Source organism: Pleurodeles waltl, chromosome 4_2, assembly GCF_031143425.1.
Source record: "Pleurodeles waltl isolate 20211129_DDA chromosome 4_2, aPleWal1.hap1.20221129, whole genome shotgun sequence".
NCBI lineage: Eukaryota > Metazoa > Chordata > Amphibia > Caudata > Salamandridae > Pleurodeles > Pleurodeles waltl.
Window position 1 is genome coordinate 446,906,446 of NC_090443.1, and position 17,503 is coordinate 446,923,948.

General features: G+C 40.9%; 1 protein-coding gene across 5 annotated transcripts in view; it reads left to right on the forward strand.

The window, feature by feature from the left end:
* Nucleotides 1–17,503, forward strand: part of GMIP (GEM interacting protein) — a 273,982-nt gene that overhangs the window by 188,932 nt on the left and 67,547 nt on the right. For 3 of the 5 annotated variants that reach the window (XM_069231744.1, XM_069231746.1, XM_069231747.1), the window contains 4 exons: nt 3,529–3,615; nt 6,212–6,307; nt 8,775–8,929; nt 15,949–16,137. In XM_069231744.1, the coding sequence (XP_069087845.1) occupies nt 3,529–3,615; nt 6,212–6,307; nt 8,775–8,929; nt 15,949–16,137 (527 nt within the window). The remainder of the gene's footprint in view (nt 1–3,528; nt 3,616–6,211; nt 6,308–8,774; nt 8,930–15,948; nt 16,138–17,503) is intronic. The other 2 variants (XM_069231745.1, XM_069231748.1) reach the window with 1 other exon arrangement.

Genomic DNA, 17,503 nt, shown 5'->3' on the forward strand with positions numbered 1-17,503 from the left:
TGGCACAGAGTGGAGTAGAGTGGCATAGAGTCAAGTGGCGTACAGTGGAATAGAATGTCATAGAGTGAAGTGGAGTAGTGTGACAGAGTGGAATGGCGTAGCATTGAGGTGCGTAGAGTGACACAGACTTGAGCGGTGTAATGTGGCATACAGTGGAGTAAAGTGTTGTAGATTGGCATATGCATGGTGTGGTACTGCACTGGCTTTACTACAACACGTCTTCAATTGAAATGATAATTACATTTGCACAGGCATACAGTTTTACTGGTAAACCTATGCTGCACTAAACAATATTGTGTTAAAATGGCATCACCTAGCATATTGATTTGTTTTTGATCGTATTCAAATATTTGGTTCCAGCAAACTTGAGAATTACAAAATATGTGCTTCATTTGTGCTTTACTAATTCCGATACATTCTAAAATATTTGCAATGTTCATTTACAGACATATACATTTTGTTGTGTGCTAGAAAAACACCTTCCCCTTCACACCCCTAGATTGTCAGATAATTCCTTTCACTTTGAAGTCAGGGAAAGAAAAGTAAATACCAAGCTCCCTCAGAAGACAGGGCCTGATATTTGACCTCTGCTTTGAATGCACAGCAAATGTGACAAGATAAGATCAAAATACACCGGCCTGTTTACAAAAAACAAGCACTCTTTGAAGAATGCAGTAAACAGGCTAGACTACACAGGCGGGCCAAAGACCTGCTGAACAGTCTAAAACAAATAAAGCCATTAAATAGAAAGCAAGCAACTGTGAATTGCAAAAGACAAAGCTAATGTTATGCAATGAACAGAATACATTCCTAGGAAAGCTTGTCTTGTCATTGTCTGGTCGACTTTGACCTAAAAAGGTGTAGTGCACTATGTAAGTGCAGAATGTCAAGCCACACTACCAAATTAGCAGTAGTACTCCTGTTCTGCCATACTGTCTCAGGCATAAATGTAGCATGTTTCAGTAAATGTGGCCTATCCTATTAAGTGTGTTGCACAAATAATAGTGTACACACGTTGTAATTCAACCTCTTTAATTGAAGAACATCCTGATTTACGGTGATTTTGTCCAGGTAGCTTGACATACAGTCATTCCTACTTGGTTTGCCAGTGCACTCTCCCACTGAACACACGTGACCAGGTACAGGTGTGTTCAGACACAAATATCCCATGCATGGTAGACAGGTGCGTACCACTGCCCTGAGTGCCTGACTAAATGTGAAACGGGCATCCTGACTTGTTTTGGCCCAAACATCACACTAATGTAGCATAGAGGCCTCGGCATGCCCTTTGTAGGGTGAGGTCCAGATCCCATTCCATTTCATGGAAGTGCACATAATGCATACCCAAAGGGTAGGCAATGGACTACTATCCATGTTCTGTGTGTATCACATAAAGTGTTAGTGGGAGTGTTAAGTGTTTTGGTAATAAACAGTGTGACTCAACCTTTTTCCCTCTTTTTCTCTATGTTGAGAGCCTGTATGTGCAGTGAGCGTGTAGTGTAGCACATGTGTGGTAGTTGGACTCTGAGTGTTGTGCTAATCTGAGTACTGGGTCAGTGGAACCCTTTTTGGATGCCCCTAGCTTAACACGCCACAAGATGGAGGATGAGAACAGCTTCTCCAGACATTAGAGGGGTATTGCCAGCATTCATGTGGATGGAAGGTGCCTGCATTCATGGGGATTGAAGGTGGACAGTGAAATGAGTGAGAAAGGAGAGAGAGCTACCTTCAGCAATTCATTGGTGGCAGGGTAGCAAAGAGGTGCTCAGTAGCTCTTCCTGAGCAGTGCCATCTGGTATATGGCAGCGGTGAGGGGTGGGACTGCAGTTTCTATTTTTCAAGGTGAGGTCATTTCTAGGCAGGGCCTACCCTTTTGTCTGTGATTCAGGAATCCTGATGACAGCCTGGTGCAGGGTCAATGTGCCAATGATTTAGATACCCCTGCTTGGAGCCAGTCCCATAGCTACCTGCTGTAAGAACCATCATTTTGCACAAAGGCTGTGTCTGAGGAGCAGTCTGAAAATTGACATCTCGAAAGAGAACAAACCCAAACCAGTTCTGAAGCTATAAACAGTGAATCAACATTCCCCGCCTCGAAAATGTGATTCAAAGAGAGATCAAACCACTAGACTTGGTTCCTGTTCCACGTTCTTCACCAAGGAAGTGAGTGCTCCACATAGCAGTCTAAGAACTACAAAGCAACCAGAGTTGGTGTCTGCCTGAAAGGCAGTCTCCCAGAGGTGAAGGACATCACATAAAGTCTGCACTTTCTGCTGAAGGAGCTGAGGGTTTGCTAGAAGTGCCTAGAAACCTGCCTTCCTATCTGCTGAAAGGGGCAAGTAGCATTCATGGCCCGGCAGAAGGAGACCGTCCAGCAGGAGTTGCCGAGTTTAATCCTGGTTTGTTACAGATCCATAAAATGTTTCTATTCCAGAGAGCAAAGCCAGAATCAACCTGTGCTGTGAAGCACAATCCTCTACCCCCACCATTACGGTTACTCTGTATGGCTCCTTTGTGAGTCGCAACAAGGCTGTTACTGAGGAAATACTAGAGTGCCACCTGACAACCTGTCAAGAGCTTGAAGGACTAGTGCCGCCACTGCCGACGTGAGAGAGAGTGAAGCTGCATCCTTGCTTCATCAGAAAGCCCTAATCAGTACAGAGACTGCAACTGCCAAAGGTCCACCACAAAGGATGCCTCGACGTGGAGGCCGGAAATAACAAATCAGGAAAATCGGTCGGGCCATCATCGAGCCGGACATCTGACGACTGACCAGGTACCTACCTATGTTATCCTATGGACAGCCGGTCGCTTGCAGTAGCATTGAGTTTGAAATGCTGCCACAGGGCCATATATGCTTGTGCATATATGTCCACACTCATAACACAGTGCACCTTGCCTCCTGGGCAATAGGAGGCCTGCCTTAGGGGTGACTGACCTGTGCTATGGCAGTGAAGGGACTCTGCCTCCATTTGGCGTGGGCAGAGTCGAACAGACAGGCTGCTTGTGCAGGCTGACATGGCAACTCTGCAGGCTTTGCTTTTACCTGGGTCACACAGGGTGGCACCATCAGTGCTGCAGCCCCGGTGACCCCTTTACCATCCCTGCCTTGGATACCAGTGGTACCACTTACCAAGGCCTGACAGAGGTGGTAAAGTCCTTGCCAATTGGGTTTACCAAACCACTGTACCTTTTTAGAGGAAGAGCACTGGCACTGGGGCCTGGTTAGGACATCCCAGTACACTATCAGAGTCCAAAATCAGCATCTAGCAGTTCAAATGGGGCAAAAAGTGGGGAGTGGGGCATCTGCAAAGGAACCCAGTTCACTTCAATATTGCTTAACTATTCCCTACTGTGTGCAATGTTCCAGAGAAGAGTATTGGGAGGGAAGCATGCCTGCAAGTGTAGTGGTACAATATATCATTGAAGATGGCAAAAGTATACTGCACATTGCAGGAAAGGTGCACGATTAAATGTATGTGTTTCTCAATCAGATAATCTTCACTCACTTTAACCTTGTTCTGGCAGATGTTCAAAAATCCCTCTGCAGTGACACTGAAAGTATTGGCGGAAGCAGTGAATCTCGATCACTCGATTCACCCACATCAAGTCCAGGTACTGTGTGCACGTTATGGTGCCCATGCATTCCTTATAATTTGGGGTTTATGTTTGAGGAATTTCTTATTGATTTGTTATTTGTTATTTTAGTTTTGTAGAACTCATTTTTAGGCACAATGTAATATGTCTGCCCAGTCCTCAGCACAAGGTAATCTGCTTGGCCAGTCCTAATTGTGCATGTGTTATCTATCTATCTATATTTGCATATATATATATATATATAGATATAGATATATACACACATACATACAGTATATTTACATACATATATTCAGTCCTTTGTGAGGTAGTACCTGATCTAGTAGTTGGGTCTGACCTTTCTTGTGCTATTGAGACCTAGATTATATAGGACACACCCAGCTGCAGTGAAGGACTGGTTCTATGGCTGAGCAAACTTGGCATTATGGCGTAAATATCAAATTCAGCTGGTGAACCATGCATTCACATCATCATCGGTAGAGCTTTCCCGTTTTATGACTTATACATAACGAAATGTGTAGACTGAACGATAAAGCAAATGTTGACCAATTCCATACTGTTCCTGGGGTCAGGGTTGACATGCTGTAGCGGTACAAAACAATATTATGCATATGGTATATACCTGATGACGTTTTATGACAATAAATGTTAATGAATGTAAGCATATGTAGAAAAATTAATTATAGAAAAAAATCATCTACTGCCTTGTTTATAATACTAACGTCAGACCGTGCACGCTAGGCCCTCACGCTAGTCAGTCAAAGAATTTTTATTTGCCACAAGGTCATAAAATGATAAATAACATGAATACTTAAATCATACATAATACTAAAGATAAAACAATTCATGAATAAAATCACAATACAACCCAGCAACTCTGTTATCACTTACTGCATACATGCTATTCCTATCTGGCTGCTGCCTTGGCGATATGTGACTTCACTATGAGATTTCTTGTGGCATCTCGTCTCGTGCACTTGTTGGCCTGCATATCCTTTCAGCTCTTGTGTGGTTTATGGTCTGTTTCCCTTTTCTGTCCTTCAAAGGCTCTCGGACACCTGGCGGGGTCTCAGAGCCTTATCAGCATTCAAAGATGGCTGCTCCATAGCTCTGTAGACCAATGCAAGAAGTTGATCTTCAATTCCTGTAGGGGCTGCTACCAAACCAAAATAGCCTTGAAAACTAAAGGTCCCAGTGCAGTCAGCTGGTCACATTGCTATATACTTGGGTTAAAGAATAATTTTGTTACACTGCTTTGATTCTTTGATGCTGCTGGCTTCTTCATCCCCTTGCTTCTATGTGCTCCCTTTCTGGTTGCAAGTGTCGTTATAGCCAGTCCTGCTTTGCTGCTGTTTCCTGTTTCTGTTGTTTGTCATATCTAACCCCCTCTCTGGTCTCTGCTTGGTTGTTCCACAGCATCCCCGTTCTTTGTAATTTGAGATGGATCCAAACTTCTTTTGAAATCTCCTAGGGTTTTGTTATGCGTTCGTACTGGCGCCATCTTTTAGAGATCTCCACTTGATCAAGTTAAGCATTCGAGGGCCAGCAGGGAGACTTTAAGAAAAGGTCAGACCACACTCGGCATTATGTAAAAGGAGACTATAGTTTAATGCATGTGCCCTGCTTTTGAAAGCAAGACACTTATCTTAATACCAGAAACAACTATAATATTCAGTACCGGATCAGTCAGTGTTATCTGGGTTACTGTTCCAGGGTACAGAACCATAAATTGTATAAAATATCAACGATTCCACGTGGTATACTGAAAGTACTGGTATTATCACATATTTGTAGGTACACTATTCCAAAGTTCTTGGTCACAAGTCCAAGAATGGTTATAAATATAGTTACAAGCAAACAATGGAGCATCATTTAAAGACAGTTGTAAGACTTGAGAATATGGACATTATTTGATTTGTACACCACTGGTGAAGACCTTCTGATCAAATTCACGTTGCTCAGGGGAGACAATCCTTCCAGGCACATCCTGCATTATGATATTGCATGTGCCGTGGATGAAACAGAAATGCAAGATCTATGACCTATATGGAAGATGAACACAAGACTAAGGATGATAGAAAAAAAATTAAACTACCTGAGAGAGAGAACTGATTGCACCCTTTTCATCTGTAAGGATAACATAATGATGATTTATCGGTATACTATAATAAGAAAGTCCACTTCCTTTTTTAATAAAAGGAGTTATTATTACCTAACTCAGGGGCACTCATTTCAGTGCCCTCATGATGGTGAAATCCCAAGTCTAACCCATGACCTACAAGCGCATTGATCTCAGCAGTAAGCGAGGACTCCGTGATTATCATTATAGCCATCCCTTGAGAAAACTAACTTTTGTTTGTAGTCAATTATCTGGCAGTAAGCCTGGAATGATTGGCTCAAAGCCTTACTAACAATCGAAATTGAAACCACACCCTACTAGGGATATATTCTGTGCATGTATCAAAGGCAGATTTGGCATGTGAATTTTACTGCTATCTTTCCATTTTGGAAAATGGTTGATCTGTAGTTTCTTGAAACACACACGCTGTTTCTGTAATATTACCACGGCATAGACTTAGAAGTATTTAAAACACTGACTGTCATCTTTGTTTAGGACTAATGGCCCAAAAGTTACCGAAGGCCCCGTCCACAGGCACAATGTCCTCGGACGACCTAGAAGAGAAAGAGTCCTCCCAGATGTATGAAAATGGTGAGCAGCATGTATGATTATTGTGTTTAATAAGCAAAAGTCAGTACTTAGTAAAATAATTAAGAACAAAAAAATAGCAATTTCCATCCATAAAATCTATTTATTTCCACGGATGTCATGTACATAATTAAACATTATTAGCCCATGCTATAACAGCTTCTCCACAGAGGGTGCTAAGATTCCTGCCTTATACATCTCAATTAATGTTTTATATTAATATACGCGCTGGAACCTTGTCACAGCAACAGAGGGAACTAAGCCCAGTAAAATGTACATCATCATATGTACAGCTCATCCCATAATCTGAAATGTTTCTTTCAGTTTAAAAATGTACAGGAGATCTTGTCATCAAGTTCAATTACACTCATTTTATCAGCTTGCAAGGGTAAGATGGCAAGCCATCTTTGAAGAGACATGAAACATGATTCACATGTCTTTGCAGTGGCCACACGCCAACACAATGAGCTGTCAAACCTAAATGACCTTAACTTAAGTTTACTAAACAACTCCTTGAAACGTTTTGTATTGCATTCTATTTTGAGCCTCTCTTTAGTATATCACACAGAAGAACATAATTCTGACCAAGCGCATCCTCCACTCAAAACACATCGTTCTGTAATTTTAACCTTAACAATTACTGTCCCACTTCCAGGAGCCTCCATCGGCTTTGTTAACTTGATAAGTGGTGTGTGACCACCCAGCAGAGCTAACAGACTGCTGCGTAGACAACTACAAGGACACGTCTCCTCTCACTCTCTTTTCTCCACAACTCAATCTAGTTTTTGGCAGTTGTGTAGGCACAGAGGCCTCTATCCTTCAAGGTGTTGACAATGCACTTTTAATCAACACTGACAATGCATTTCCAATGGATGGTAATATTGATCGGATAGTGCACTTACAATGTAGGAGAAAGGTGACAATCAAATTGTTAAAGTGCCTCTGGTTTAAAAACCTCTGTTTTCTCACCCTCTCTGACATGTCAGTAGTCATTGACACTGCTAACCAAAGCACATGAGGCTGAGACCAAGGTTTTGACCGATTTGTTTAGATGGACTACTCCAGGATTTTACCCATGTGCTGTAGAGTACTGCCAGGGTCCAGTCAATCACTCTCTAATACAGTGGTTCCCAACCTTTTGACTTCTGTGGACCCCCATTTTATCAATACTGGAGCCCAGGGACCCCCACTGAATCATTATTGGGACACAGAGACCCCCACTGAGTCATTACTGATAGCTGGAACCTAATATTAATACATTTTTTAAGCAGTCGCGGACCCCCAGGGGTCCCCGGCCCACAGGTTGGGAACCACTGCTCTAATACATTCATGCGTATCTTTAATTAATTTTCAACTCCTATCGAAATAAAACCTCTTATTCCTTTTCTCATTCTTGAATTTTGTTCTACAGTCTAAGCCATAGTCACCTTCTGACTGGTCTATACTATCACTGGCCGAATTACTTTGCCGAGTGATCTCTCCATCCATTGTAAACTGTATTTTACTCCATTGATTGCCTGACAGAAGTTTTCAAGTAATTCATAATGTTTTCCAAACATTACAAGTATTCATTGGGCCCCTGTCAAAGTTTTCTGCTTCACCTGTAAATCAAACAAACTGTGAAACCGAGAATCTCGGTCTCTAAACATATCATCTCAGATGAGCCTCTTACGACCAATAGTAAAAATGCTGTAAGAATTTTCAGTCCACTATCGTTGAAACATCTCTTCTCAGGATTCTTGATACTATCTCCAGAATTTGGAACTCTCTTTCCTTGGGAATCTGTTTTGATCCCAATATACTTTCTATTCGACAACTACAAAAAAAAAAACCTATTTTGGTACGACAACAGAGCACTTTTAGGATAAGCTCTGTGATAGCCAGTTCTGGTAACCTGATGTCCAACGTTCTCATTTTACAATTGGACCTTCAAAAATTGTACCAGATGTTGTGCTTTGCTAACAATTGTCACTCTTTTTACTCTTCTGTTTAATTATTCATTGTGAAGTATCAATTCACTCCAGGTTTGTCAGCACTACGTCAGCTTTTAAAAATAACTTGTTGTAGCGCTTCTGTGGTCACTTGTTAGATCTGTCTGCTTGTACTTCACTCAATTCCAAAATAAAAATAAAAACAAGCAGCAAGGTTACACACATGGCTGTCTGCTTAACTCGCTATGCCTCAAAGCGATGGGTACAAGGGTGCCAGCCAGAACAGGAAAGTGGTTCATATTGTGTTGTGGAAAAAGGAGAAGAGTTTGTGTGGCGTTTAAAGGACTTGTGCTCCATCATTCATTTTATCAAAACCCCTCCACAGTCGCTCACTCAGAAGATGTTAACTTGAAGTCAACGTGTTTTAACTCTGTACTTTTGAGTTTTCTTAATACTTCCATCAAAAGGGTTTACTAGGTTTGTACAATGTTATTTTTCTTTGAATGCACATCAAATGTTTTTTGGTATTTTTGGTTCAGATGACGTGGCCATCGAAAATGGATTAATTGTGGGACCCTGTCGGAACGTCACCCTTTCCAGTGCAGCAATGACCCACAAGCTGCGTAGGCTGAGAGGGCCCACAAAATGCCGGGATTGTGAAACATTTATGGTCTCTGGCTTGGAATGTAATGAGGTAAGAATAGAAGTCACACCCTCCAAATAACAAATGGTAGTGACAAACCTCTTGTTCTGGGTATGTCCCTTGGTTATTTGTGACTTCTATGGGAATTACGGGTTGTCTTTGGTGTCAGATGTGGCTTCTGGTTATTTGTGAGTCTGTAGGCTGTTTTTTCTTTCGATTTTCTGTGGGTTATAAATGGCTTCAGAGTATTCTTTCTTTTAGGTTGTCTCTTCTGTTTATTTATGTCTCGTTGGATTGTGCTTCTTTTTCGGTTTTTGGGTCCTGCGTGGCTCCTGATTATTTGCATCCCATTGAGTTATGCTTGTCTTCTAATTGATTTGTGGTTTCTGGTTATTGGGCTACTTTATCATACGATTGTTATTGGTTTGTTTTTGGTTATGCTGGACTTCTGGTAATTGGGTGTCCTTGGATTCAGTGCGACTTCTGATTATGGGCTTTGAGCATATTATCTGCATTGCAATGTGTCTCTTGTATTGCAGCCTGTCATCTCAGACAGATCATGTCTCATTGGTCAGTGTACATCTCCTGGCTCTGGTTACTGGTTAAAAGTTTGTCACATCAAAGGCTTTCCATATGTGCAAGACTATCCTCCTGGCTGTAATGTCTTTTGCAGTTTTGTGCATGGCTGAGACCACAAGGATGAAAGAAGATAGTCTTCCTACAAAATCGCTAATGCAAAAACCTGGGGAAATCATAGCAGGGCACTGTACAAGAAACATCATGACAGTAGTAGAATAACAGACATGTAAATCCACAGAAAATGTTGAAAATCATGAGCTGGCGGAGTATTAAAGGCTTTTTCCATGGGAATGACGAGTGATTGCTTATGTAAAATTGTAGATTCTTTGGACAGTCCAGCAAAAAAGACTTAATGGATGCTTTCATACAAGTTGAGATACTTTGGACAGTCCAGGAAAAAGACATACTTAATGGATGCTTAAGACAGATTCACATCTGGTAAAATGTGAATCTCTCGGAGTTGATAGGTTGTTATAGAGGTACATAAGCTCTTGTAGAAACAGGGATCAACATGCAATTTGAAGATAAACCTTTCCCCCTCTGTGAGACAATAAAAGAAAATAAAGAATGGCCGAATCAAACTTTTTTGGTTCCAAGCATATTTTTTTAAGCAGAGTTTTTTTTTTATCCCTGGGGCAAAACTAGACTTAGGTGCTCAATTCCTGCTATTTGTGTTCCTAATTACCAACACGTTTGGCAGAGTTATGAAGTTATCTAGTGGTGGCTTTATTTTACAAAGAAGATGGTGCTGAATGTGTGATATGGGATATTAGTCCAGAGAAATGCCTAGCGAGTTTGCATTAGGACAGATGTGTTTCAGAATATAAGAGGTAAGCCATGACTGTGCTACATCTTTGCTGGAGTATAAAATAAGTCACATCTCAGGGGATTCTCTTTCAGAGCAGTCTTAAATCTTCCAGTCCACAAGGAGGTATACAAACTCTTTAGGTCTTTGCAAAGTCAGGAATAGATGAAACCCTTAGGTAGAGCTGTGTAGCATTCGTATATTGATAACACCCTTCAGAGACTGCAGCTCCTCTTTATTTTATCAATCAGTGAGTACCTATTGATCGGCAAGAGTGGGCTGGTAAAAAATATTATAGTACTCCAAAGGTGTCTGCACCTTTTAGCCAGTGTGTTATCTACGTCAGAGAAACATATTAAAGAACTGGATAGTTTGAGATCATCTCCAACATGGAAAAGATGCCAAATCCAGAAATAAATTGTCCACATTAAAATTGCGTATGAGTGGGAAGTTTTGGGTGTGCCAGGTACAGAATTATACACTTGGATTCCTAAGTACAATATGTCCTTGTTTAGCTGGCAGAAACCTCTACTAGAAGGCCTGGATTAATGCTTGGTTGCCTTGCAGTATTAACCTCAAATATCAGATTCACTCCCAGGTGAAGGAAGGTTCTTGGATAACTAGCTTACTGTCCCTGATATAAATGGTCTGGGACCGTGTTATCAGACCAAGAAGTAATAAAACGTCCCATTCACCAAACGTGCACTGTTAAGGGAGTTGAAGGAAATTCTAAATACCTACTCAGAGGCCAGGGTGTTGGGCTGGGTGAGAATAATATTTACAGTGGGGATGTTTGAGGAGAAAAGACCCCATTGGGAATACATGCAGGCTACCTTAGTCCAGTTCCTGTTGAATGAACTCTTACTTAGAGCAACAACCAAAACACATAGGTCGGGATCTAGAGGAGACCAACGGAATCCTTAATACAGAATTCCTGTCATTGGCTCCAGACAGCAGCCAAATGTCAGTCCTGTATAAAGCAATGAGACTGGAACGAATGTACCCCGAAACAATAATTAAGCTAAATTGGAAAAATACTATGGAACACAATTTTCAGAAAAGGACTACTACAGGACTGTGATATACATACACCAAACAAGCAATGCTAGATTCTGCTTTTTACACCTTAGATGCCCATGCAAGAGTTACTAATACCAACTGCATTCCATAAGATGTACCCGACACATTTGGAAAAGCGCCCAAGATGTGGAGTATGAGATGCAGCCACATGATTTGAACATTACGTATTGTAGAAGTGTTTTGGAGCCTGGTAGTGATGGTAACTAATGGCCACTTAGGACCTAGCCCACTCTGTCCTCGATTTACCCTCAAGCCCCAAGAGCAGCATGGACCATCCCCTAGTGGTGTTAGGCCTTTCATTGGCAAAAAGACACAAAACAATTGACTAGATGCTAGATAAGAGGTCTGTTTATAAAAAGTGGCTTAGTAATACTGAGGAAAGATAACTTACTGAAGAATTGCAAATGACTGCAGTTCAGACGGGTCCTAAACTTGACAATGACCTGTACATGTGGAGGTAAATGTGTAGATTAGAGAATGGTCAGATTGTGACATATGAGTTGGACTAACATACCGCTTAGGAAGAGTACTACAAAAGAAGCCATTATAGACCTGTATACATGTGCCCTCATGTGTGCCTGCCCTTTAACACCAGTTGAATACTGATTGTTTTGTATGTTTCAGAATAGCACGTACTGCATATTGGTATGCTATTTTTCTTTCTCAGTAAAACAATTGTTTCCCAAAAAATCCAATGGAGTATATTTTCTTCTTTAACAGGGACAATCTTCATTGCATGAGAACAGTTTGATCCTATAATGAGAACATTTATGAAATGTTGACATTTTGACAGTGCATTTAGCCAGACTGATTCTTTCACCCTCCTAACCATTCACCTTGCTCTGTGCTACACTCCTAGACAAACTCATTGCTTCGCCCCAAAAGATAGCGCTAATTCCTAGTTGTCAGGAAGTCTTTAGAGCCTCTAGAGGAACTTGGGATAACGTCATGGCCATGTAGATTCTGACTGAATGCTGTACAAGGGCTTGGGCAAGCCCAAACGTGACTTACATGGCAATAACCTTAATACGTTTTAGAGAAAACTCACTTTTGGGGGAATTCCCACAAGCTGTTGTGTGCAGTCAAGCTCCTCCTAGTAATATGCGGGTTCAAGTAAAGAGGGGGGACAGTTCCACCCTGTCTCATAAAATATCCACAATAGGGAGTCGTTCAATTTTTATGTGGCAGATAAGTAATTAGGAATAAGCAATATGCAGGTGACACAGGTTTGCTATACAGATCTAGTTTTGGTCTGTAACATCCTCTAGATGGCTTGACCAAATACTGTATCAAGAATGGCCCAGTTATAAATACGGTTAAATCAAATGTGATCATCTTTGGCATTAAAGGGCAAAACAAATCAGATTGTATTTATTGGGTCAGGATTGTTCCTATTACAGTAAACAGGCCCTGACTGTCCAACTGGAAATGAAACTAGTATTCTAACTTTTATGTTTATTCTGGTATCATGCTAATCTAGGGTGTGCGCAGAGGCCTAGACCCGTCCCTGACAAAGCGAGGGCCATGACCTGTCCTCTGCAGGAGAAGCACACCAAGCATTTCCTCATAGTAGACAGTGGACTAATGGCCTTTCACTGGTTGTATCACATTAAATGCTAGTGGCAATGGACTGTGTTTTTGAATTTATAAAGTGACCAGACCTTATTCCTTTGTCACCAAGAGTGCAGTCTACACCACACTCTAGTGTAAGTTTTCGCTGTGATGTGAAACCAAGACCCTGGTGCTGACGATCCCAGAGCATGTTGAGTGTGTTTGGTTGCGTGCAGTGTATGTACACCTAACGTGTTATAGTAGGAGTCTGTTGTGAGCTTGAGTACCAGGACATCGTGGATGCCCTTGGTTCAGCATGACACGGGATAGAGGTTGAGAACAACTTCCCAGAGAGAGTGGAGGTATATTGCTTTCATTTGTGTGTCCAGAGGGTGGAAATCCAGACACTGAATGGAAAAGGATGGCAAAATGGCTCCTTTTAGGAATTCCAAGACAGTCTTATTAGCAAAGGACTGTTAACTAGCTCTCCCTAAGCACTGCCCCCTTAGCGTGGGGGCGCCCAGCAGGGTGTAGCACCTACACTCTACCAGGATTTTAACTCTGTATTGAACTCCCCTAATTACACTGTGTAGTAATGAGTAACTCGCATTAACATACTTTCTATTACTAAGAAGACTAACACCCGGGGGGGGGGGATAATACTAAATTGTGTCTGTTGTTTGACTGTGGAGTCCCCCCACTACTTCCCTAGGAAGCTTGTGACAGCTCACCCTCGCTACTACGAGACTCAAGTGGAAAAAAGGGTTGTGCTTGATCCAATTTCATAGCCATGGTACTAGAACCACAGGATACCAGTGGAAAATAGAGTCAACCCCCACGTCTAGGGCCCAGTATACCCCGCCTACCCATACCCTGTCCAACACACTACCTACCCCCTTTCACACCCTCCCGATCGTGCCTGACAACCATTTATATGAGGAACAAATTAATGCTGTGTCTGCATACAGAACTCTGGGAGTATGGCTGTAAGAAAGAGCATCACATCCATCTGGCCTCCTTGAAACCTAAATAAGAGTCACTTGTTTTGCCTTAAAATTGCTGTTAAATTTACAAGTCATCTGGCAAAGACACTTCTTATGTAATCCAAGCCAAATTTCTGCTCTTTTTGGTATACGTCGTAAGGATTTTTTGGGCAGATTTGATAATTGGTTTGAGGCCATGCAATACATAATGTTAACAACCGTTCTTTCACAAATCGGTCCCAATTAAGGCTCGAATTTAGGGCCATTGGTACTGAAGCATTTTCCCATTGGCAGAGAATGGGTAAAATCCTTTGATACATCTGGCCCTTATTCTTCTGCATCAGTCTGTGCCATTCATTACAGGCTAGTCAGTTTCATCTTTTGCATCGCACCAGTAAGTCAGAAAAGGCATATAAAAGTCCTATATTTGGTGTGAATTACAAAGCTCCGGAATCAATACAAAGTCCTCAGTACTTACCAGATTTATAGAAAGACTGCACCTGCATCAGGTTTGGGCGACGGAAATATATATCTCTTTTGTAATTTCAAACGGATCAGATAATAACTACAATAAAAATATTTTGAAATGGACCACTTGCAAGAAAATGAGGCTGTCCATTTTAGCAATGCAATCTTACTCCTTTAAACTTCATTAGAGACGCTCGAAGTATTAGAAAGCGTTTTTTTCCCTCACAGCGTAGGTTTTTTATTTGTTGCACTGTTTTTCTTAGGATACCATTTAAATGAATTTTGGTGATGTAATGTTATATAGGATTGTTCGTTATGTCGCAAGCATTTACGCTATTTGTTACGCTGATACTAAGATACCATTTTAATGAATTGTGGTAGTTTAATTTTTATAGGATTTTTTAAGGCCCTAAATGGATTAACTTTTCATGTTTTGTTTGATTAACTAGTTATGTTTTCCGTATAATAGGGTAGGTGGGTGACTTGTAATGTTTAATCTTTTTTATTGATTCCATTACATCTTAGTAGGATGTTAATGAATTTGATTAATATAAAATGTCCACCCAGATTAATATGTCCTCTTGTGTTGCAAGTGATCATTCAAATCTATCAATTGTCGACTTTTTAAATAATAATTCTACTGTTTTGTTTTAAAAGCATTTAATGTTCTACATTCGTAGATATACTTTGCTGTATTAGACTTGAAATTGTCTTTATTGATTGTTCAATAAAGTCTTTACTTAGTTACACCCAACCCTTGATCGGAGTTTGCTTCTGCATAATTGTATGCAATCGTGGCTCACTAGTATGCAGTAGCCAAATCATTTATGCCTCTTCCTTACCCTTTATATGCATACCTGGCAGGATAAAAAAAAAAAAATTATGCGCTGTAAATGGTAGTATACAGATGCAAATGGCTATGTGAATTCACCCACCAGGTCTATGACTAATCGAAAGAGCATTTAATATATGGGCCTCTATATCCACTGGAGCAACACGTTTAATTCATTGATGACAGCTCTAACAGAACATCTGCAATATCTTTAACTTCATATGTCACTGTTCATCAAACATTGCTTACTTAATCATCACATATATTTTCCCCCAAAAAAGAAATACTTTTTTTTACTACTGTGATCTTGTAACCATTCCTTTTAATATCATAATCCTTAACTCCCTCAATTGTTAATAAAGACCAACCATGACCTTTAAATGTCCCTTCGAAAATGTTGCTGGGAGCAGCCTTACTTGCAGTGAAGGCATTCCCAAACGCTTGAGAACGACAGAGTACGTCCCTTAGTTAACTTAAATTACTAACAGTCCATAAACCCTACTGATAAAAATAATTTGCAAAAACTCATGTCAGTTCTATATTTGTACATTAAATGTAAGATACATTGTTATGTATCTTCTTCAACCGTGAGAGTAAGAGATGCCACCACAACTTCAGCAAGCTGCTTTACTGGCATAAGTTTAAGAAGCAAGACATTGCTCATAAGGGCCTTCTCTCTTCATTTTGGCCACCTGTTAAAAAGGCATGAATCATTAGCTGCATGTACAAAATAATTTGTCCCAGCTCATCTTTTTTTCTTTTGATATTTCAGTGTTACTTGACGTGCCACAAAAAATGCTTAGAAAGTCTCCTGATTGTTTGTGGCCACAAGAAGCTGCCCAGCCGGACAACAGTCTTTGGAATAGAATTTAAACAGGTGTATCGCGACTTTCCAGAAGAAGTCCCTTTTATCGTCAGGATGTGTACTGCGGAAATAGAGCATCGTGCCCTCGGAGTGCAGGTAAACAATACCCCAAGCCAACCTCATAACCCTTCGCTGATCTGTCCTTATTATGGGTGAGAGGTGCCTATTCTTCCTGTTGTGCCAAATTCTTACTTCATGAAGCAGTTATTAAATGTCCCTTTCCTGTGGAACTAAACATCACCTTCTCTTGGTGGAGTCACGAAGGGCAAAAAACATCAGTTTTATTCTCGAATCTACCCATTACGATATCCTGCTTTTCGCCTCCAGCTCGTTGTTAAAAATAAAACCACCAAGATGCATAAGGGTTGTGATAGTAATAATAGAAATAATAATAATAATAACAGCAATAGTACTGACACCAATAATAATAATTATTTTGTAACAGCAAAAATGGCACTCAGAACATAATAATTACTTGTTTTTTATAACAGACTTGCAGTAACACACACTACTGGAAACAACATGGGCAATAATATAACAACAGGCACACAGCTCTGGTTTGCACCGATGCAGACCCTTATTCAGTGCAGCCAGCTCAAACCAAAAGATATGTACTTTCACCAGGACACAAGTAACACTCAGTAAGGGCAGGCAGTAGAAAGCACAGTAGTGAAACACAGGACAGTTAAATAGCTGCTCAATGATTCCCTCTTGAGCACCCCTGGCCATTCTTTAGAGCGAGCCCAAGATCCCTTTCGGTGCAGTCCAGCCGAGTTCCCTGTGAAACTCTGTGCCCTCACACTAAAGTGCAATCTAACTATGTACCTTCACGCTGAATTGTGCATGCATTGTGTATGCCTCGAAAGCCCCTTTACTTTCGCCTCTGCGTTTGTAATATAGTGCATTAATGAAAGTGTTCCCTCATTTGCTTGTAGTCATGTTTCTACATACATGTGGGATCACCCGCTTTGTAGTGCACAAGGGCACCTTTGCAACAGCACAATATGTATTACAGTTGAAGCTACACAAGCAACTTTGGCTCCTGCAATACCAAATGGATCAAAGAACAGGCACATTTTTGGTACCACGGTTCCAGAGGTTTATTTTATCAAACTCAGTGGTTATAATTTTATTGATACCCAATGGATCAAAGAACAGGTACATTTTTGGTACCACGGTTCCAGAGGTTTATTTTATCAAACTCAGTGGTTATAATTTTATTGATACCCAAAGAATGAAAAACAGCATCAACCAGTCAGTATTAAATTCTGGGCCTGCTTTCTGCCACACATCTGCAGAGAAGGCACAACAAGCAGCAGAGTTCTATTATTACCATTATTTAGGAAGAACATACAAAGCTCATTTCTGGGTCTGTCAGAAGACACTAACGTGGTACACGCATCCAGTTACACCCAAGGCCATTCCGAGTAAAGGAGCCAGAGAACATTCTGGTTCATACACT